General features: G+C 43.9%; 1 protein-coding gene across 1 annotated transcript in view; it reads right to left on the bottom strand.

Annotated features, from left to right (window-relative positions):
• Positions 1-22,138, bottom strand: part of Ranbp10 (RAN binding protein 10) — a 58,039-nt gene that overhangs the window by 33,104 nt on the left and 2,797 nt on the right. The window contains exon 3 of the mRNA XM_040736578.1: positions 2,263-2,315. Within this exon, the coding sequence (XP_040592512.1) occupies positions 2,263-2,315 (53 nt within the window). The remainder of the gene's footprint in view (positions 1-2,262; positions 2,316-22,138) is intronic.

Genomic DNA, 22,138 nt, shown 5'->3' with positions numbered 1-22,138 from the left:
GCACACACTGATCTCAAAAAGGATATTTGAGTGGGGTGTGGTTGCATATGCCTTGAATGCCAGCACTGGGAGGCAGGTGGACCTCTATGTGCTGCAGGCCTGCTTGGTCTACACAGTAAGTTCCAACAGAGAAGCATAATAGAGGGACCCTGTCTCAAAAATAAAAAGAAAACCAGGAAGTGGTGGCGCACGCCTTTAGTTCTAGCACTAGGGAGGCAGAGTCAGGCAGATCTCTGTGAGTTTGAGGCCAGCCTGGTCTACAGAGTGAGTTCCAGGAGGGTCAAAGCTACTCAAAGAAACCTTGCCTTGGGGAAAAAAATAGGTAAATATTCATAAAGCCCCCTTTGAGCCTATGTGGACAAATGAAGCACTGGCCTACAGACAACAGAAGCCCCAACAGGTGGCTAGCAAGCCTGAAAATATGTTATCTCTTAAACATCTCATCTAGAAATAATAAAGTCTCAACATCTGGACCCAGCTAAGGCCATTACCAGTCTCCTCCCATCAATCACACATCCAAACAACCAAATTAGTCTTCAAGGGCCTCCTGGAAATTAAAAACAGTTAGCAGGAAAGTTGCGCTGTTATTCTCATCCTGCCTCCCTGTCAAAACACCTGCAAGGAGTTTCATGTCTGATAATAAGTGGCGATGCTTTCAGTTTAGAGCATATATATTCACGACACACACCACACGCACACAGAGAAACCTCATAGAAGTTGAAAGCATGCTCTTGTATTTTAAGTTTCCAAACGCAGCAGTAGACTGAGCAATGATAGACCCACTGTTGTTCCTGAGAAGGAACCCTCCACTCTATCTGTATACCTATGTTCTGTGCTAGATCTGTCCAGACATTCAGCTAGTCCTTCATCCTAGGAAAGCCAGGAATGTCCCATCCTTCCTGAAAAGTCCTACCTAGATTCAATCTGAGTATCTCAACCCATGGAATTATCAGGCAGAGTTCAGATATGGTGGGGAAACACTCAAGATCTAGCAGTCAGAATGGAAATGAGGTCAAGGGCAAGCAAGGCATGTTGGTGCTCATCTATGGTCCCAACACTTGGGAAGCAGATGCAAGAAAAACCTCAAATTCAAGGCTAGCTTGAGCTATACAACAACACTGTCTCCGACAACAAAATCTCTTTTCTCCACTACCACAACAGTACAAAAGTTCAAAGACCACACTGAAAGCAAGAAACAGATCTAAAAACAAAAAGAAGCCGCACCTAACTTACAGATTCTGATTAGTAACAAAAAACACTTTGCTTTCAATCACATAGAAGCAAAATGCCAAATTCCTGACAATCAGCTAAATTCAAAGTCTAGATTGCATATGAAATCAGTCCATTACAGACAAATCTGTGACAACGATTACAGTTGTTAGGAAAAGGCACTGAAGTGTTACTCCCTCTTTAGAAAAGTCGGCTGTCTTCCGTGGCACAGTCACAAGGAATCCAAGGCAAAACCAACAAGACACTGCCTGCCTTTGTACTGGTATCAGGGCAGCTCATGTCATGCCCCTCTGCCATGTAAGACAAACACAGACTAAGCACCGTCACCTGGAAGCTATCAGCCTTAGGGCAGCCTTCTTGTCTCCTCAGCTGTGTCCAGCCAGGACTGGGAGTGAACAGCTGGGCAGAAAACAACTGGAAGTAGGACTGCTAGAGGAAAACTAGATTCAGGACCTAGAATATTTCACTAATCTGAAGCTGCTGTGGACTCACAGCTACAAAATCAGATATGTCAGTCATATCTCTTATTTATTCAGAATTCACCTCAACCAGGTTCCACGTGGGAAACCACTTAAAGACTTTGATCTTTAACATGGTGAAGTAACAAGCAACAAAGGAGCCAGGCTTGGCAGGACATGCCTCCCGTCACTTGCCTGAGTCCCAGGCTGTCAAGGGCCAATGAGAATGAGGGTTACTGAGGCGTAACCCCAATGGGAGTATGGTAAGGTCACTTCATTTAACAGTAAACAGTTCAAATTCCATGAGTGACAATCACTCGTCAATGACATGGGTGCTGGGAACTGAACTCAAGTCCTCTGGAAAAACAGGAAGCACTCTTAACTATTAGACAGACTATCTATGCAGCCTCCATCAATTAATTTTTGAAATGGAAGATGTCCTAACTTAATGACCATCATTTGGAATTATCCACCCAATAACTGGACATCCTACAAACAAGACCCTCCCAGTCTTTCAGCTACTCTTATTAGGACAGATGAGAGCAGAACAATGCTCTCTTAAACAGTGACTCACCAGGTAGTCTGTTCATGTTGACTCCTTGAGCTGAGAGTCCAATTCCCATGTACCTTAAAAAAGCAAATAGGGGAATGAATGAGAACAAAGTAGAACACGTATGTATGAAGAGGCCATGATAAAACTCATTACTTTGTATGCTAGCTAAAAATCAATTGTATCTACCTTCCCAAACAGTTCTTAAAAGACAGAAAAATGAGAAAAGTAATGACCGTTGACTTTTTCAATATACTAATGGCTCTCAGAGAACCTTCATTTTTTCACTTCTCTCATCTAAGTAGTAACTAGGCCCCACACTTAGACAACCTTTTGATATCTCTCTGTCTCTCTCTCTCTCTTTGTCTCTCTCTCTTTGTCTTTGTCTTTGTCTCTGTCTCTCTCTGTCTCTCTCTCTCTCTCATTTTTTTTTTGAGGCAGGGTCTTTCTGTGCAGCTCTGGCTGTCCTGGAACTCACTATAGACCAGGCTGGCTTCAGAAACACAGAGATCCACCTGCCTCTGCATCTCAGGTGCTGGGATTAAAGGTGTGTGCCATCACATCCAGCTAACCTTTTGATTTCTAATATAAGCATCTTAATATCTCTGCAACTAAAGACAGAAGAGGACCCCTAAGGTGACTCATCAGGTAAAGGCACTTGCCACCAAGCCTGAAACCCAAATTCCACCTCTGGGACCCTCAAAAGTCTTCCTCTGACTTCCAGATCTGTCTGTGATAAATGTGTGCACACACAAGCACACAAAATAAGCAAATGCACACAATTTTAAATTTTTCTTTAAAAGAAAAAGAAATAAGAGATAGTGTGTGTAACCAACACTAACTGATAAAGTGTACCGAAATCATGGCTTCCAATCATCTGACTTTCTAATTCCAAATAGTAGGAGAACCTATCCCTTAACAGTGCCTATGAACTAGGGAACCTGTAGCAGAGCAATGAAGGTCAAACTTACTCATTAGCAAGGAGCAGTGCACTGAAGAAATAGCCAGGCTGCATCTATTCTGGGTCACCAAGAGCCCTGACACAGCTTCCTCTCAGGATTCTCAAAACACATACACATTATCCTTCCCTGTACATTTATGGCTAACCTCCAGATCACACAAAGCAGGGAAGTGATGAAGTTTAAGCTTCCAAAACTATCCATTCACCCCGCCCCCCAACACACACACACACACCCCAGGTACCAAAGTAAGGTATGCAAGGCAAGGTGGGGGGCCCTTCCTGTGGCAACTCCCAAAGAAGTCTTAGTGGCACTCATAAGAAGAGGTAAGCCAAAAAAGGAAATCTCTTTTTCAGTCTATGTGTTTGTGGTATATAAGGAAATGGGTAACTCAAGAACTGAAAAATAAAAGAATCAAGCCATCTGGGGCTGAAGAGATGGCTGGAGCTGGAGAGATGGCTCAGTGGTTAAGAGGTCCTCTTCCAGAGGACCCGGTTTCAATTGCCAGCATCCACATGACAGCTCACAGCTGTCCAGGAGATGACACCCTCCCACAGATATACATGCAGGTAAAACACCAATTCGCATAAAATAAATAAATCTTAAAAAAAAAAAAACGGCTAGCCATCATCTCTTAACAGTAAAAGAGTAGAAACCAAATATAAAACACCTGATCCTAAGCACATAAGAGTGTCAATAAACTGACAGCTGAGGTGCTTGGAATACTTAAAACATCCAAAACACCATCTAAAGAGGCTGAGATGTAACTTTGTAATTGCCTACCAATGTCAGTGTATTTAATGCCATTGAATTATACATTTTAAAAAGTTAAAATAGCAAGCCGGGCGGTGGTGGCGCAGACAGATCTCTGTTGAGTTTGAGGCCAGGCTGGACCGACAGCCTCCAAAACAATACAGAGAAACCCTGTCTCATAAAACCCAAAAAAAAAAAAAAAAAAAAGAGTTAAAATAGCAAAAGCTATGTTAAGTGATTTTTACCATAATGAAAAAAAGTCTCTATTGGTGTTTGTGTGTGCATGTTCATTATGTGTGCACATGTATGTGTGAAAGCCAGAGTTTACCATCAGATGTCTTCCTTAATCATTCTCTATCTTTTTTTTTTTAAAGATAGAGTTGGCCATAAGGTAGTGGCAAACCCCTTTAATCCCAGCACTATGGAGGCAGAAGCAGGCAGATCTCTGTGAGTTTGAGGTCAGTCTGGTCTACAGAGTGAATTCCAAGACAGCCAGAGTTACTCAGAAAAACTGTCTCAAACAAACAAACAAAAAAGATACTCTTTCATTGAACCGGGAGCTCCCTAATTCAACTATATTGGCTGGTCAGTAAGCTACAGGGATCTTCCTGTCTCCAGATTCCCAGTTCTGAGATTACAGGTGTGCACTGCTGTGTCCAGATTTTTATGTGGATATTAGAGATCCAAACTCAATTCTTCATGCTTGTACAGAAGGCATTTTTACCACTGAGTCATCGTCCTACTCCCCAAAATTGAAGTAGCTGCACAGAGTTGCCATAATTTGTCTATTTCCAAATATTTCATCTCAGAGTATTCCTCCTCTAGTACACTCCACGCATTATATGCCTGCTTCCTAATACTTCCAGGACCAGCATAGTTGGCCCTGCCCCTGCCTGGCATTCACATGAAGTTAATGCCCTCTTTCCTTTCTTTCATTGTCTGTACCTACCACTCACTGGATTTTGGAGGAGCAATCTCTAATACACAAATGAATAGTACACAGGAATACAAGGCTCTGATCCACCCATCTCCCTTTGAAACCAGCAACCCCATGTTGTACAGGTATCAGGAAAAGATACAGACTAGCACATAGAGCTAATTAATTTAGTTCACAGAGTTTAAAGAAGGTAGGAGGAGAACCAGCATTTTATAGAGGGACATCCATAACGCAAAGAAAACTTCTCTTCCTTATTTTAAACACTATTTGGGACACAGAGTTAGATCCTTTAAGGTCAAAGACATGGCCCAATATACAGTCCAGGGCTGAATAGAACTGTTCAGTCCTTCCAAGAAACACACACTGACTGCCAAAAAGGGCCAGCTTCTAGCACCATCGGGAACCATTGTGTGAGTCTGCTGGCAGGATTCACATTAGATTACAACCTGCACATTTCCCCAGAAAAACAGCAGCCTAAACAACCAGCTTCCTGGCTTTATGTGGTAGAGAACGCCAAGAGCTGGTCTCCATTCCCTTGATGCCTTTGCTGACCAAGCAGTAAACAACTCAACTAGCCTGTAGTCACCCACCCAAAATGCACAAGAGTAACACAGCCAGGAGATTCTCTAACTTGGAAGGCAGCCACTCATCCTGTCCTACTGCAAGGGGCCTGAGCCTGTATCCCACACCCCAAGTAGTACCACTCCTGGCATAAGAGTTTCCTGAAACTAAGGTAAGCATATTTGTTTCCTGAATGACCCTTGACAGCCTAAAGCCAGTGCAAACAGGGCAAATCAAAGATACTACAGGAAGAGTTATGTTTGGCCACCAGTCAAAGTTCTGGTTCTAGAGGTTTTAGGGTTCTGGTTCTACAGTGTTCCATGGGGATGAAGGACCACTAAGATATCTATGCTCAAAACACAAGTTGCTTTTAGGGGGCTAGTGGTGTAGCTCAATGGTACAGCACCTGCCTAACATGTACAAAGTCTTGGGTCTGATCTCCTGCACTATAAAAAAAAAAAACCAAAAAACAAATACAAACAAGCTATTTTGTTCCTTCCTGCAAAAGAGGCCTCTTCTCTCCAGCAGGTAGCCATAGTCACATTCCTATAGGTTCCATGTTCCCCCAAAAAGAATGACATTTCCTAGATAATGGCCTGATAGCCTCTGCACAATCTGATTGGATGAGTCAAGTGTAGAGTAGCCAGGGAAAGCTGACACCCATTCACATCGGGCACTACGCCACCTCTAGGTGTCAATGACATGGGGAGCAGCTCCACAGGAACCCAAATAGCAGACTCTATTGAGGTCAAAGCTGCCTCAGGTTCCAAAGGAAATAGGCCTCAACTCCTCAAACACTAGATAACTCTAAGTCTTTTCCAAAAAGGGTACTCTGAAGCTACAGGAAGTCATAGGTCCCTGGGCTACATGTGGCAGGGCACTTGCCTAGCATGTCAAGCCTCAGGCACTTGAGGGGGGGGAGGAATAAGTTTCACAGATGGGTGTGATAACACATGACTGTAATTCCTCAGTACTTGGAAGGAAGAGGCAGAAGGTCAAAAGTGCCAGCCTGGGTGACCCAACAAGCCACCCAGGGATGCATAAAAAGACCTTGTCTTAACTTTTTGTTTAAAATAGGTGTAGGCTCTCATCTTCTGGTGAGTTTTCAGGCACCTGAAGACTATCATCCAACCAGTCTGAGATAAGAGCCATAAGGACCCTTCAAATACACTAAAAAGTACTGAGCTACACACTTTTTGTTTTTGCAATACTGGGACACCAGCAGAGGTCCTTTTGAGTATGTTGAAAAGTCCCAAGCAAGGACTGTACTGTTGAAATAAATCCCAGATCCTCAACAATACACTTTAAAGGGTAAATCATACAGGATAATGGAATTACACATCAGCCAGGTAAGGTGGCACACACATATAATCTAAGAATCAGGAGGCTGAGGCAGCTATATGAGTCCAGCCTGAGCTAGAACAAGAATCCTGTCTCAAACAAAATAAATTTTTAAAAATCACATCTGGGCCGGGTGTGGTGGTAATTGCCTTTAATTCCAGCACTCAGGAAGCAGAGGCAGGAGCAGCTCTGGGAGTTCAAGGTAAGCCTGGTCTACATAGCAAGCTCCATAACTACATGGATACCTTGTCTCAAAACAAAACAAACAAAAATTACATCTCAATTATACTCAACAGAGAACAGAAGGAATCATAACACAATGAGGACCACTAACATAAAATAGTCATGACTAACAAGACTCAAAACTTATCCTCCAATATTGGGAACACAATGTTCTCACTATTACCACTTCAACAGAATACTGAAAGTTCTAGGCAATGCAGTTAAAATTAAATATAGGAGGCTGAGAGCGTACACCTTTAATCCCAGCACCCTGGAGACAGAAGTGAGTTCAAAGCCAATGTGGTTTACACAGCAAATTCCAGGCCACACAGGGTTACACAGTGAGACCTTGTCTCAAAAAAATAAAGGCCAGGCATAGTGGTGTATGCTTTAAACCCAGCACTCGGGAGGCAGAAGCAGGTAGATCTATGTGAGTTTGAGGCCAGCCTGGTCTACAGAGTGAGCTTCAGGACAGCCAGGGATACATAAGGACATCTTGTCTCAAAACAAACAAAATGTCAGGCACACATCTTTAAATTCAGCTCTCAGGAGGTAAAGGCAGGCAGATTTCTGTGAGTTCTAGGACAGCCAGGGCTCCACAGAGAAACCCTGTCTTGAAAAAACAAAATAAGTAAATAAATAATTTTAGAATGATTTTTAAGAAAGCAGTATAGTATAGGGTGAAATTTGGTACTCCGCCATTAGCCATGTGGCACATTACAGACTGATACAGATGAGGTAATGAAAGGGCGGTTTACCACACCGCTAACCACACCCACTTTAGGCATGACAAAAAAACGTATACAGATGTAGGTGGTGAACTACGTCACTAGCCAGTCCCACTTTTGGGCATGGCTAGGGGCGTGTACGGAGGAAGGTATAAAAGACTGAGCAGCAGAACGCCTCGCCCTCTTTCCAGCTGGCAGTGGGAAAATGCTCAGCTCATCTGGGTTGCTTGATTTTCTCTTTGAGTAAAAAAAATTTTTTTTTGGTTTTTCGAGACAGGGTTTCTCTGTATCGTTTTTGGAGACTGTCTGGAACTAGCTCTGTAGACCAGGCTAGCCTGGAACTCAGAGATCCGCCTGCCTCTGCCTCCCAAGTGCTGGGATTAAAGGTGTGCGCCACCAATGCCGGGCTAGTAATTTCTACAATAAAAACTTACTTATACTTCCCATAAGTGTGCTGTTTATGGTTGCAGCATCAGTATAGGACTAGCAAAAGATGGACATGAAGGGAACAAAACAGAATCAAAATAGGGAGCCTAGAAATAAATCCTCATACAATTAACCGATTAAGAGGGTGCCACGACCACTCAATGCAGAAATGAGTTTCTGGGTTTGTTTGTTTGTTTGTTTGTTTGTTTTTGTTTTTGTTTTTTAGACAGGGTTTCTCTGTGGCTTTGGAGGCTGTCCTGGAACTAGCTCATGTAGACCAGGATAGTGTCGAACTCACAGAGATCTGCCTGCCTCTGCCTCCCGAGTGCTGGGATTAAAGGCGTGCACAACCACTGCGCGGCATGAGTTTCTGGTTTTAATTGTGAAATGATATCTAGATAACCACAAGTAAAAGAATGACGTCAGTACCTTCTAGAGAACCTGAGATCTCAATCATGCCTTCCACAAGGATCAGCACAGTGCTGGGGGAACAGGGAAGGGCCTATACTTGGTCCCACACCATCAGGTCAAGGTTGAACCACAGAACCAGAGTGTACCGACTTGAAGGGAGGGATTCCCTGAGGAAGTGAAAGCTGAACTAAGGTCTGAAAAGGAGGTGAGAAAAGAAAAGACAGTGTGTGCCATGCAGAAACAACAGAACATGCAGAGGCACACACAGAAAAGAAAGCAGACCCAGGGTAGAGGAACTGAAAGTTCAGTGTGGCTGAGTTGTAGGCTGGGCAGACTTAACTAAGAACCAGAGCTGGACAGGAAACAGGTTGTGTACACAGCTAACTCAAGGAGTTTGAACTTCATGGGAGGTCAATGGGAGCTGCAGAAGAGGTGTGGCAAGCCTACAGCTGACACAGGTTGAAGAAGCAAACCCAGACACTACCAAAGTCATCCTAGCAGAGCAACAGGGATGAAATGACATGGAAAAAGCCAAACACTCTTTAGAACATGGTGAATTTATTAGGTTGGGAGGGACTTGAGAAGCCCAAGACATGGAGCAGCACAACCAGTCACCAAAGCAAGACCAACTGGGACCTTCTTCTAACATGCTCAGCAAGAGGCACAGCCGCCATCCCCCAATTCTGTTCTAGCACAAGCACCTGAATGAGAAACATACTTGCAAACAACAAATACACTGGATATGCTGGATTCAAGTCTCATCTCTGCTCCCAGGGTCACCAAGGCTCCATAGGCACGTCTCTTGGCCTCTCAGAGGCTGCTTCATCAGCTGTTACCATGAATCCAAAGAGGCTCAGGGAAAGCAGATGGATGACTGTGTACATAACTCACTCTGTCTAGTAGGTCATTGTACATTCTTCCAGCAGGAGAATCAGATAAATCAGGCTATTCTCAAAGGCCTGTACTTGGGACATCTAAAAACAAATGCCTGTTTATTTGAGATTACCAGGGAGAAAGGACATGAACATTTGCTTCCCTGTTGGTTATAGGCCAGGCTATGCTAAGAACACTACCAGAAACAGGCTGCTTTAACACAGCCTGGAAGGAAGGGAGAGAGTGGCAGGGAGACAGTAGAATCCCCAGTCTCCTAACAGGTGACAGAACAGATCCAACAGTTTAGCTGTCCAATACCTCACTTGTTTGTTGGGCTCTCTTTTCAGGAATCAGAAGATATGAGAGAGAATAATTTACCCCACAAGTAACTGCAATATAAATCTTTGATTTGCTGTTTTTTTCTATATGACAGCAAAACAGACAGGAAATAACATTTAACGAAGATGTTAGACAGCCAGGAAGTACAGAGGAACAATAGACAAGTTCCTGATGGTAGCTGGGTCATGAGCTGGTTTCTAACTTCTCAGTTTCTGCTACTCACTGCCAAAATCACAATGCAAGGTGAAGCTACAAAAGACACTCTGCCCCCATTATGGCTTTGCACTGCAGGACCAAGCTAGGTAGAAACCAACCATTGCCTTGGAGAAGAGGCAACCACAGCTGTAGGTAGGTGGGCAGGAAAGACCCTTAGCTACACACCCAAGTTATGTCTACCCAGAAGCTCCCATCCTTGCCACGTAGACAAAGGGGGTCAAATTGAGGCTCAGGAAAATGACTACCTTCAGAGTAGAATGGCAGCTCCTGGGGTCCAGGCTGCCTACACTCATCCATGCCCTCTGTGCAACAGAAGCACCAATGTGCTGAAATGGTCACATGGAGAGATACAACCACATCTGTCAACTTGGACACTTCCCCTCTGTTTCTATATTTCCTACAACTAACATGACTTACTTTGTTGATGGTGGGTTTGAGTTCTTTCTTTCTTCCTCTCATAGTGAGGCTGGCCTTGAACTTCTGATTCTCCTGCTTTTACCTCCCAAATTTTGGGATTATAGGCATGGACCATCACATCCAGTTTATGTAGTGCTAGGAATCAAACCTAGGGCTTTGACATGCTAGGCAAACAGTCTACCAACTGAGTTACATCCCCAATATCTGGAAACACTATAAAAGTGTGGAAAATCACATTAACCATCTCTCTGGATCATCCCAGTGCAGCACTTCAGTAACAGACAAACTAGGGAACTTGGCTTTTATTGTTAGTCCTTCGGTACACCTAGCTCCCTGAGCCTCGACAGGCTGAGAGAAAAACAGCAAAAACAGTCAAAATCCCAGACAGGCAGTAGAGCTGGGACCAAGGCTCAAAGGGCATCTTGTGGTCCCACCCCATGGATGATCCAGAGCTCACGCTCGGGAGACACAGCTACAGTGAGTCAGGCACAGCATCCTTTGTGATATCAAAGGACAGGAACTTAGAAAGGAGACCACTTGATTCTTAAGCCTGCAGCTTTGACCAAGGCTAGAGGGACCCACTCAACACCTTCATGGTCTTTTCCTAATAGAGTTGGCAACAACAAACAAACATCCTGATTGTTTGTTTTTGGGTTTTTGTTTTGTTTTGTTTTGTTTGAAACAGGGTTTCTCTGTAGATTTGGAGACTGTCCTGAAACTCACTCTGTAGACCAGGCTAGCCTTGAACTCAGAGAGATCCGCTTGTCTCTGCCTCCCGAGTACTGGGATTAAAAACATGCACCACCACCACTAGGCTTCACTTCTTATTTCTAGAAGGGAAACAGCTATAGAATTTATTTTGGTTTTTTTTGAGACAGGGTTTCTCTGAGTAGCTTTGGCTGTCCTAGAATTCTGTAGATCAGACTAGCTTTGAACTCACAGAAATCTGCCTGCCTCTTCCTCCTGAGGACTAAAAGAATCACCACAACCCAGGTTGGCCTTGAACTCCTGATCCTCCTGCTTCTGTCTCATTCAGCAAATCTTACTGGCATTCACCACCAAACTGGCATTTTTTTAATCCTATATTTATTTACTAATTTTGGGTGTGCACTTGCTCCATGATGTACACTGGAGGTCAGAGAACAGCTTACACAAGCCAGTTCTCTCCTTCCATCATGTAGGTCCCAGGGGCCAAACTTAGGTCATCAAGCTGGTGACAAGCACCTTTACCTGCTGAACTATTCTGCCAGACCCTGAGGAATTTTAAAGTGACAGGAAGTCAAGCATAGTGTATGCTTCTAATCCCAGCACTTTGGAAGCTGCTGCAGGAGGATTGGGAATTCACAGTCAGCCTTCTTAGCTATCCCTCAAGCTTACAGCCAGTCTGGGTTAGCTGGAAATAAAAGCAAAGTGACCAGAACACTTCTTAGTAGGCCTTTAGACACAATACCCACCCCCTACTCTGAAAGGCTGGTCTCAGACTTCACCCTAATTCTGGATCACAGATCTTGGGTTTCAACCCACATCTCAGGTTCCCCATCAGAAAAGGAGAAGTTAGACTAAAGGGCTTCTCAGCTCCGTCCCAGCTCTGACGTTAGCAAATTTAATTCTTAGCAGAATAATGTCAATAATGGCTGTGTATTATTACAAATGTTCCACTGGGCAGTGGTGGCTCACGCCTTTATTCCCAGCACTTGGGAGGCAGAGGCAGGTGGATCTCTGTGAGTTTGAGGCCAGTCTGGTCTACAGAGTAAATTCTAGGATAGCCAGGGCTACACAGAGAAACCCTGTCTTGAAAAAAATATATATAATCCCTGTAACTCAAATAAAAAGACAAACCGATTACAAAACAAGCAAAGGACCATAGCGGTGTAATTTTATTTTATATTATTACTGTATTATGAATCCAGGTGCATATGGGCCATGGCACACATGGCACACTGGAGGACAATTCTAAAGGGTTGGTTCTCTCCTACCATGGGTTTTGGGATCAAACTCAGGTTTTCAGGCTTATAAAGAAATTTTACCCAATGAAACACCTTACCAGTCCTTAGTCATTTGTTGAAAGACTTATAAAATAGCTGGTGCTGAGGATGTAGCTAAGTTGGTAGATTGTCTGCCTACTATACATGAAGCACTGGGTTTGAGCTCCAGAATAGCATACATTGAGCAGGGCAGCACAACCTAAGATCCCAGCACCCAGAAGGTGGAGGCAAGATCAGAAATTCAAGATCATCATCCTTGAATAGACAGTGAGCTTGAGAATAGCCTAGGATACAAAAAACCCTGTATAGTATTAAAAAAAAAAAAGAAGATAGAAAGGGAACTATTTACAATAAGTGCATGAAAAAATGTTCCCATCACTATGTACAGAACCAAACAGGTATGTCCATCAACAGATAAACAAAATGTGTCTTTATGCCTAGCTATCTAACTAGCTAACTACACTGTGAGAAATTACTCAATCATAAAAAGGAATGAAACTAGTCAGGCAGTGGTGGTGCACGCTTTTTAATCCCAGCACTCAGGAGGCAGAGGCAGGAGGATCTCTGTGAGTTTGAGACCAGCCTGGTCTACAGAGCGAGTTCCAGGACAGCCTCCAAAGTCACAGAGAAATGCTGTCTCAAACCCCCCCCAAAAAAGGAGTGAAGCTCAGATACAAGTCACTACACGTTGAAACCATTTTTATATAAAACAAGTCAGACACCATAGGACTCATATTGTAGGATACCATTTATATAAAATTATCATAAACGCAGAATGTAATCAGGGCTGAGAAGAGGGTATTGCTGAGTTTTGTTAGTTTAAAAAGGGTCTCACTTCAGAGTCCTGGCTAGCCCAGAATTCAAATTTATCCACTTGCTTCTGCCTCCCAAGTGCTGGGATTAAAGGTGTCTGCTACCACACTCAGATTGGAAATAATTATTATTTAATAGGATAATAGAAGCCGGGCGTTGGTGGCACACGCCTTTAATCCCAGCACTCGGGAGGCAGAGGAAGGAGGATCTCTGTGAGTTCGAGGCCAGCCTGGTCTACAGAGTGAGTTCCAGGACAGCCTCCAAAACAATACAGAGAAACCCTGTCTCAAAAAACCAAAAAAAAAAAAAAAAAAAAAAAAAAAAATAGAAGCCTTAGAAATAGACAGTAGCAATGGCTATACAACACTAAGTAATACCACCAAATTACACATTTAAACAAGACAGGCATAGTGACATACGTCTTTAATTCCAGCACTCAGAAGGCAAAGACAGGAGGATCTGTGAGTTCAAAGTCAGTCTAGTCTATAGAGCAAGTTCCAAGACAACCAGAGCTACATAGTGAGACTGTCTTGAAATAAAGAAAAAAATTAACCAGGCTTTGTGGTGCACACCTTTAGTCCCAGGACTAAAAAATAAAGTGGATAAGCAGTACATTTTATGTTGAAGGTCTTTAGCACACAGAGTCACACCCTTATAGTTAAGCCAGATAGCATGAGCATGAGCCTCAGCTGGCTTTTCCTGATAAGACAAGTAAGGCCCTGGCATAGAGCTCAATGGAAAGCATCAGAGCAGCCTGTACTCTGGCCTGGTGTCAGGGCCAGAAATAAGAAGCCCCTCTCTGCTCACACAGAGCAAATGAGAATAGTGAAAAACACAGACCCAGCTCTTTTCACTGTCTCAATTACTTCTTAGAGGGAAGGTGGATTTGTTTTTGGAAACAGGGTTTCTCTGTATAGCTTTAGAGTCTATCCTGGAACTCACGCTGTAGAGCAGGCTGACCTTCAACTCAGAGATCTACCTACCTCTGCCTCCCAAGTGTTGGGACTAAAGGCATGTGCCACCACCGCCTGGTAGGAAGGAGGATCTTATGGGCACTTTAAATGACTGTATAAGGTACAGGAACCAATGCATTAGGCTACAGGACTTCAAGACTTCAAACTTAAAAACTTCTATTAAAAGGATAGCTCTGGTAGGAAGTGATACAAAAGAAGGGGACAAAAGACCTGAGCCTCAGCCGGGCGTTGGTGGCGCACGCCTTTAATCCCAGCACTCGGGAGGCAGAGGAAGGAGGATCTCTGTAAGTTCGAGACCAGCCTGGTCTACCAAGTGAGTTCCAGGACAGCCTCCAAAGCTACAGAGAAACCCTGTCTCGAAAAACAAAAACAAAAACAAAAAAAAAAAGAACTTGCCCCAGATTAAACAACAAAAACCCAACAGCTTCAGTAACAGAAGACTCAAGACAGTGGCTACAAAATGGTCCCTAGAAGACCAGTCAAAACACTGACAGACATTTAGGTCTGAAATGAGAGCTAAAATTTAGCAATAGGAATTTTATTTCATAGTCTGATGAGCCCACTTAAAACTATAGACCATCATGGTACCAACTTCTATGTGCTGCATTTTGTCCCTCCAGCAACTAGTGCCCATTGCCAGGAAGCCATGCAGCTCACGTAAAGGAGGGCATGACAGATCCAGGAAAAACAATCCAAAAGGCAAATAGGCATCAGTCAAAATGTGCTACCATAGAGAAAGGTGTCTCGGGGTACAGATGATCCTAGGTTAGTCAAGTATGGGCTCCTTCTCTAAGGATCTCTGTGAGTTTGAGGCTGGGCTGGTCTGACAGCCTCCAAAACAATACAGAGAAACCCTGTCTCGTAAAACCAAAAATAAAAAAGTCTTGCAGGGTGGTTGGGGCCCACACCCTTAATCCCAGTACTCAGGAGGCAGAGGCAGGTGGATCTCTAAGTTGGAGGCCAGTCCAGTCTACAAAGCAAGTTCCAGGACAGCCAGGGCTACACAGAGAAACCTTGTCTCCAAAAAAAACAAAACAAAAAAAAAAGTAAAGTAAATATAACCACTGATAAGCAGCTAGCACCACAGTCCTAATGACATCAGAACACTGTATAAAAATGGTACATGCCAACTTCGGACTCTCAAGTTTGTAAGTGGGATATGACTTTGTTACTGGGATGTAACCCATTATTTTCAGGAAGCTGCCCCCTCTGATCTTAGTGCAATTCCACCTTGGCACTGTCCTATAGAAGAGAAAAGCTGAGCCCTCACACCATCTGGACACAGCCACCCTTTTTCTGCCATTTTCTGCCACTTCTCATCTTCTAATCACTTCTACTCTGAAGCTGATGGATTCATCTCACATTGAAACGATGACCAAAAATTTCAACTCCCCAGTATACTGTGAATTGAGAAAAATTCTGGGGCTCTGTCTGGACTAGAATGAACGCTGTTATCAGTGTTTGCCCTGGAAGGTGAGGGTGTAAGGGTATATTTGAGCTCTGACATTTGTCATTCCTGACTGTCCTAGTTAGCGTTATCATTGCTGTGATGAAACACCATGACCAAAGCAACTCGGGGAGGAAAGGGTTTTTTTTGGCTTACACTTCCAAATCACTATTCATGACTGAAGAAAGTCAGAACAGAACTCAAAGGAGAAACCTAGAGGTAGGAGCTGATGCAGAGGCCATGGAGGGTGCTGCTTACTGGCTTGCTTCCCATGGCTTGCTCTGCCTGCTTTCTTATGGAACCCAGGACCATCTGCCCAGGAATGGCCCCGCCCGCAATGGACTGGACTCTCCCCCATCAATCACTATTTAAGAAAATGCCCTACAGACTTGCCTACAGCCTGATCTTATGGAGGTATTTTCTCAATGAGGCTTCCTCCTCTCTCATGACTATAATTTGTGTCAAGTTGATATAAAACTAGCCAGCACACTGACCTAAACTAAAGTTTCCTGAAATCTCAAGACACCTTCTAAGAAGAGAGGCAGGAAAGAACTTTCTTGGCCCCCTCCCAAATTCTTACACAGTCCAGGGCATCTTGTTTTAACACCTTGGTGACAGAAGGGCTAGTCACTGCTGTGTCACCAAGTCCTCCAGTCCTTGTAAGTCAGCCATGACTTCACATTTTGGTCACAACCAAAACACTGGTAATCTTGGTGCTATAAAGACAATTTATATGGATTCTGAGGGGCAGAGGGACATCCTTGCACTGAGAGAAAGCTATCTCTTCTCTCAGGTTTCCAACTTGATCCCTGATCACACACAGACCTCTTCCAGGACTCTACTCTTCCAGTGGTCTGCTAAATTCATGCTCTTTGCTCAACCTGACAAACCCTGGCTTCCCTACTAACTGGGACTCTCCCCTTTGTACTGACCCATCTACAGAAATAAACAAAGCATTCCAGAGAATGAAGAAGCAATGGGGACAAAAGGACAGTCTAGGAATTTCCCTAGAGTCTGACCCTTGACCAAGTAAGCTTTAACTTATAAAGGACCCATGGAGCCAAAATATGGTGCTTCACACCTTTAACTCTGGCTCTCTATAGGCAGAAGCAGGTGGATCTCTGAGTTTGCAATCAGCCTGGTCTACACAGTTTGGTCTAGGCCAGCCAAGGCCACATAGTGAGATCTTGCCTCCAAATACCAAAAAGAGAAAACAAAAAACCAACCACTACCACCACCACCCAGTGAGATGACTCAGTGTGTAAGGGAGCTTGCTGCAAAGCCTGACCACCCAAGTTTCACCCCCAAGGACTCACATGATAAAAGAGAACCTATTCTTATAAGTTGTCCTCTGACCGCCACATATGTGGTCTAATGCAAACACACACATACACACACACACACATACACACACACACACACACACACAAAAACCAAACATGAAAATAAATTAAATAGTAATTTTAAAAAATCAAGAGCTGCAGAATTGCAGTTGGATTTTCTTTTTTGGGCCACCAGCTTATAAATAATGACATAATAATAAATAAAGACTTATTAATTATAAAAGCTTGACCTTACCTCATTCTTATATCTTTTTGTTTTGTTTTGTTTTGTTTTTGTTTTTACAAGACAGGGTTTCTCTGTATTGTTTTGGAGGCTGTCGGTCCAGCCCGGCCTCGAACTCAGAGATCCGCCTGCCTCTGCCTACAGAGTGCTGGGAATAAAGGCGTGCGCCACCACCGCCTGGCTCGTTCTTATATCTTAAATTAACCTGCTTACATTAATCTATGCTTGACCATGTGGCTCTTTACCTTTCTTTCATTCTGTACGTCTACCTCCCTCGTCTCTATGGCACCTCCTGTGTGACTGATTGTCCTCTTCCTCTCTCTGTCTGGAAGTCCCACCTATTTCTCCTACCTAGCTATTGGTCATTCAGCTTTTTATTGGATCAGTCACAACAATACACCTTCACACAGTGTACAAATATCCCACAACACAGGGTAGTGATGGTGCACACCTTTAATCCCAGCATTTGGGAGGCAGAAGGCTGGCAGATCTCTGGGTTTGAGTCCAGTCTGGTCTACCGAGCAAGTTCCAGGACACAGAGAAACCCTGTCTCTGAAAAACAAAATGAAAACAAAAAACAAAAACTCCAGAGTCAGAAAGATAGCTCAGTGGGAAAGGAATTCCCTGTCAAAACTGAAGACCTGAGTTCAATTCCAAGATCCACTTGGTAGAAGCAAAGAATGGGACCAATTCCTGTAGGTTGTCCTCTGACATCCACATGTGTACCAGGGCACATGGGTATCGCCACCCCAAGAAACAGAGAAACACTGCCTTGAAAAACAAAAATAAAACAAAACAAATGCCCACACTCTCCATTCTGAGCTAACTGTAGATGACAACTTGAATGAGTAAGATGTCCTTACCAGGAAAGTGGATTCCAGCCTTCTCAACCCATGCCAGAGCCTAACTAGTTTTCACCCACAATGCAGGTAAGACATACATCACCCCAGGAGGCTCCAGAGCCCAAGTATTCCATATCTCCAGAAACAACAGTGTTTGGTACTTGAGGAAAGATGCAGCCTAAAGATCAGCAGTCACTTGTAAGTCTACCAGCCTTGGGGCAGTCAGGGAGAACAGGACTCCAGTACTGCTGGTGCCTACTTTGAGCAAGGACAGCACCTACTCCTCGAGGCAGACAGGCAAAGGCATCAGTCAGTCCACAGATAAGCACAGAGCTCCAACAGCACTGAACCATGTCCAGAGACCAGAAGAGAAAAGAATCCTGAATGAGAGGCCCAGAGGCAGGCCATCTCTAGACTTGGTAATTTTTGATACAAAAAGATGACAGGTAAGATCTTTAAAATAAAGTGACACTCAGCCTCCATGGAAAATCATTTTGGGTGATTCTAACTCATGAGAGGAAAATTCTTGGGCATAAACACAAGATATGTGAAGGAGGAGCTGGCAAAACCAAACCATCAGACAATCACAACACCAGGAGAGAGTCACTCTCCCTCGTAAGGACATGCTACGAGAAAATCATACTCCAGGTAAAGGACAACACTCTGAGCAGAGGTCTGGAAGATCACACCAGCAGTGTCTTCTGCCCTAGCCAGAGTCTGTACACAAAACTGCCCTCAAAACAAAGTCCAAAATCTTTGGCCACAATACACTAGGGGTTTTCCATCTGGCCCCTACTTATTTAGCCCTGGCCCCCAATTTTTTTTCCTTAACAAACATGATCACCCCGTGTAGCCTCAGGCTAGCCTTGAAGCCAAGCTGGGTTCAAGTTTTCAATCTTCCTGCCTCTGAAACATGAGTGTTAGGATTACAAGCATAAGTCACCATATCTACCTACACATCTTTTTATGTGTCTTCTGCTCAAAACATCTGCTTCTCACTTTGTTCATCTTGAGCATTCCAGATGCTCTCTCCACTTTTCATGACCATCTTGTCTACGAAGCTTCCCCTAAACTCAGAAGTGTAGAAGAAAATCTAACCTCTGGGCCAACCCAGATAGAGTATATACCATGGGCTAACAATTTCTATGCCCTTATGAGGTCACACACAGTGGTGTATCTCTTGTCTCTAGATAGGCCTCACATCTGTGCTCCTGAAGCTCACACCTACGACAAAACAATCAATGTTCACTCTGGTATGTGGCATGAATGGGTAGGTAGGTGGACCACTAGGTCACCAAGCAGGTAAGAGTTAGTCGACTGTAACCAAAGATCCCTAGCTGAAAAGAACTCCACCCCTCCCTATACTACCTAGTGCTCTAGCCTAAGTTTGCTGTTCTTGGGTAGAGCCGCCCATCACATGTCAGGAGGCCTTCACCACTAGGATGATGTTACAGTCTATTTTGAGGGTCACACTGAAGCATCTGTTAGCCAGGACAGCCACACCCTCCATGTGTCATCACTAAAAGCTGGGGACACCCACAGGTCCATGAAGTCTGCCTACTTAACTTTCTGGAAAGGTCAACCCAGATGCCCCTTATCTGCTAGGGGCACCCCTGACAGAGTTTGAGACATCTCCTCACCCTATCAGACCTGCTCCCAAGGTTCACAGCTCTGATGACTTGGCAAAATTCAGCCGAAGCAAAGCAGTCTATGCCAAGGTCTTAGCTCCTTCTACAGAGCCCTAAATGGGAAGAATCCAAAAGTCCCGCACCCTGGCATGGAGCTAATAACCCATAACACCTACTCATCCCTCACTGCAGTGCCCAAGCTTGGCCTCCTCTCTCTTTTCTTTTTCCTTGTTTTTTTTTTTTTCTTTGCTTTTTCGAGACAGGGTTTCTCTGTGTAACAGCCCTAGCAGTCCTGGAAACCAAGCTGACCTTGAACTCACTGAGATCCTCCTGTCTCTGCTTCCCAAGTGCTGGGATTAAATCACCCACCCATCGATTAGCCTCCTCTAATGAAGGGCTCTTCTCAGTCCCACACGCTACTGGGTAGGCAACAGGCTCCTCTTCGATTCTACTCTCTTGTATCTGGCACATCAGGATGAAAAAAATAGAAAAGAGAGAGCAAGTGTGAAACAGAATGAAAGCTATAAACCCTTGAAATAAACGTTTCTGTGGCACTTGGGAGTTTTAGGCAGCAAGACTGGCACTTGTTTGAGGCTGAGGTACAAAGAAAACTGTCTCAAGAGTCACCACCCAAAGGAAAGAAACAAAACCCTTCTGTGAGGGGCTGGAGAAAGACCTCAACCGATAAAAGCATGGATGTTCTTCCAGAGGACCAGAGTTGATTCCCAGCATCCCTGTCAAGCAGGTTACAGCTACCTGTAATTACCGACCCCCGGGATATGTCGTATTCTGGCTACCTCAAATACTATGCCCGCATGCATATACCAAAACACATATGCATGTAACCAAAAATAAAATCACTTAAAAAAAACTTTCTATACAACCAAATCAGACTAGCTTAGTGTTTTCTATAAAATACGCTTCTGATGAACCATGACAACAACAACAAAAATGGAATCATAAATACCTTAGGAACACACAACTCCACAGAAAAACAGGATTACAGTCAATGGAAAAATAAGTCAGTCAAGGCCAGCACACAGCATGCCCTGCTTCTTTAGCTTCAGTTAGCATTAAACATGTTAGTCCTGTCCCATGACATTGTGATCCTGTAAGGATCCAACAGGATGTTCCTTCACACTAGCCCAGAGAGGGAATGCAATAGTAGTCACAATGGGAAAAGTCAGCAGTAGCTCAGACACGTGTCTGGGATCAGGCAAGGACATCTGACAGGTTAGACGATTCTATTGCACATCTTAAGCCAGGGACTCACCCACAAAACAAGTCTGTCATCATTTGCCCCAGTCATTTTCTAGAGATGCTATGAATCTCAAATGAGACAATAAAGGAAGACAACAAAATCAATAACTACAGTTAATGCTTGGACCATCAACGAGACCTGGGTCAGAAATGTATCTCCACACTGTTGGGGAAGAGTCAATGTCTGCGTGTCCTACGTCTGTTGGCTTCCTCAAAAAACAGCTCTGAACTATACTGTATGGCTCATACCAACAACTGACTACATTTCAGCCATAGAAGACTTTCAGGGATTCTGGAAAATGACTATGGGGAACCATTCATACTCACTCTCCATCTTACTGCTTCAGCTGTCATCTGAAGCACACCACTACAGACACACATGACCTTTATAAGATTGAGGCTTTCAAGCCAGGTGGTGGTGGCGCATGCCTTTACTCCCAGCACTCTGGAGGCAGAGGCAGGCAGATTTCTGCGAGTTCAAGAGCAGCCTGGTCTACAAGACCTAGTTCCAGGACAGCCTCCAAAACCACAGAAAAACCCTGTCTCCAAAAAAAAAAAACAAAAAACAAAAAACAAAAAGAAAAAATTGAGGCTTTCAGACCAACTCAACAACTGTATTCACCATGTGTAAAAACACAGAGAATAGGGCACAGGAATATGACTCAGTTGGCAGAGTGCCTCCTATTATGTATGAAGCCCTGGGTTCAATTCCCAGCACTATATAAACCAGATGAGGTAGCATATATCTGTAATCCTAGCATTGGGGAGGTAATGGCTTAAGGATCATGAATTCAAGATAATCCTTTGGCCACCCCAAGAAGTTATAAGCCAGCCTGGAATACAGGAAACTTTGTTATTTAAAAAGGAAAAAATGCTGGGGAAAGAAGCCAAAGAAAGATATTCTTCATTTTGCTGAGATCTCATTATGCAGCCCTGGCTAGTCTAGGACTTGCCATGTAGACAAGTCTGACTTTAAAGTTAGAGAGATCCACCTGCCTCAGCCTCCAGAGTCCTGTGACTAAAGGCATGCACCACCATGCCTGGTTTTCACTTTTTTAGACCTGTAGACAACACCAGTCATACAGTGTAACACAGCATCAAGAAATCTAAAAAGTCAGTTGAAGGAATCCAGATCTCTAAGTTTAAACACTCCCCTTCTGAAAAGCTGTTCTTGTTTTTCACTAGCTCATCCCTTATCTATG

Source organism: Mesocricetus auratus, unplaced genomic scaffold (genome assembly GCF_017639785.1).
Source record: "Mesocricetus auratus isolate SY011 unplaced genomic scaffold, BCM_Maur_2.0 Super-Scaffold_100062, whole genome shotgun sequence".
Classification (NCBI taxonomy): Eukaryota; Metazoa; Chordata; class Mammalia; order Rodentia; family Cricetidae; genus Mesocricetus; species Mesocricetus auratus.
This window is presented reverse-complemented; position numbering and strand designations above follow the sequence as displayed.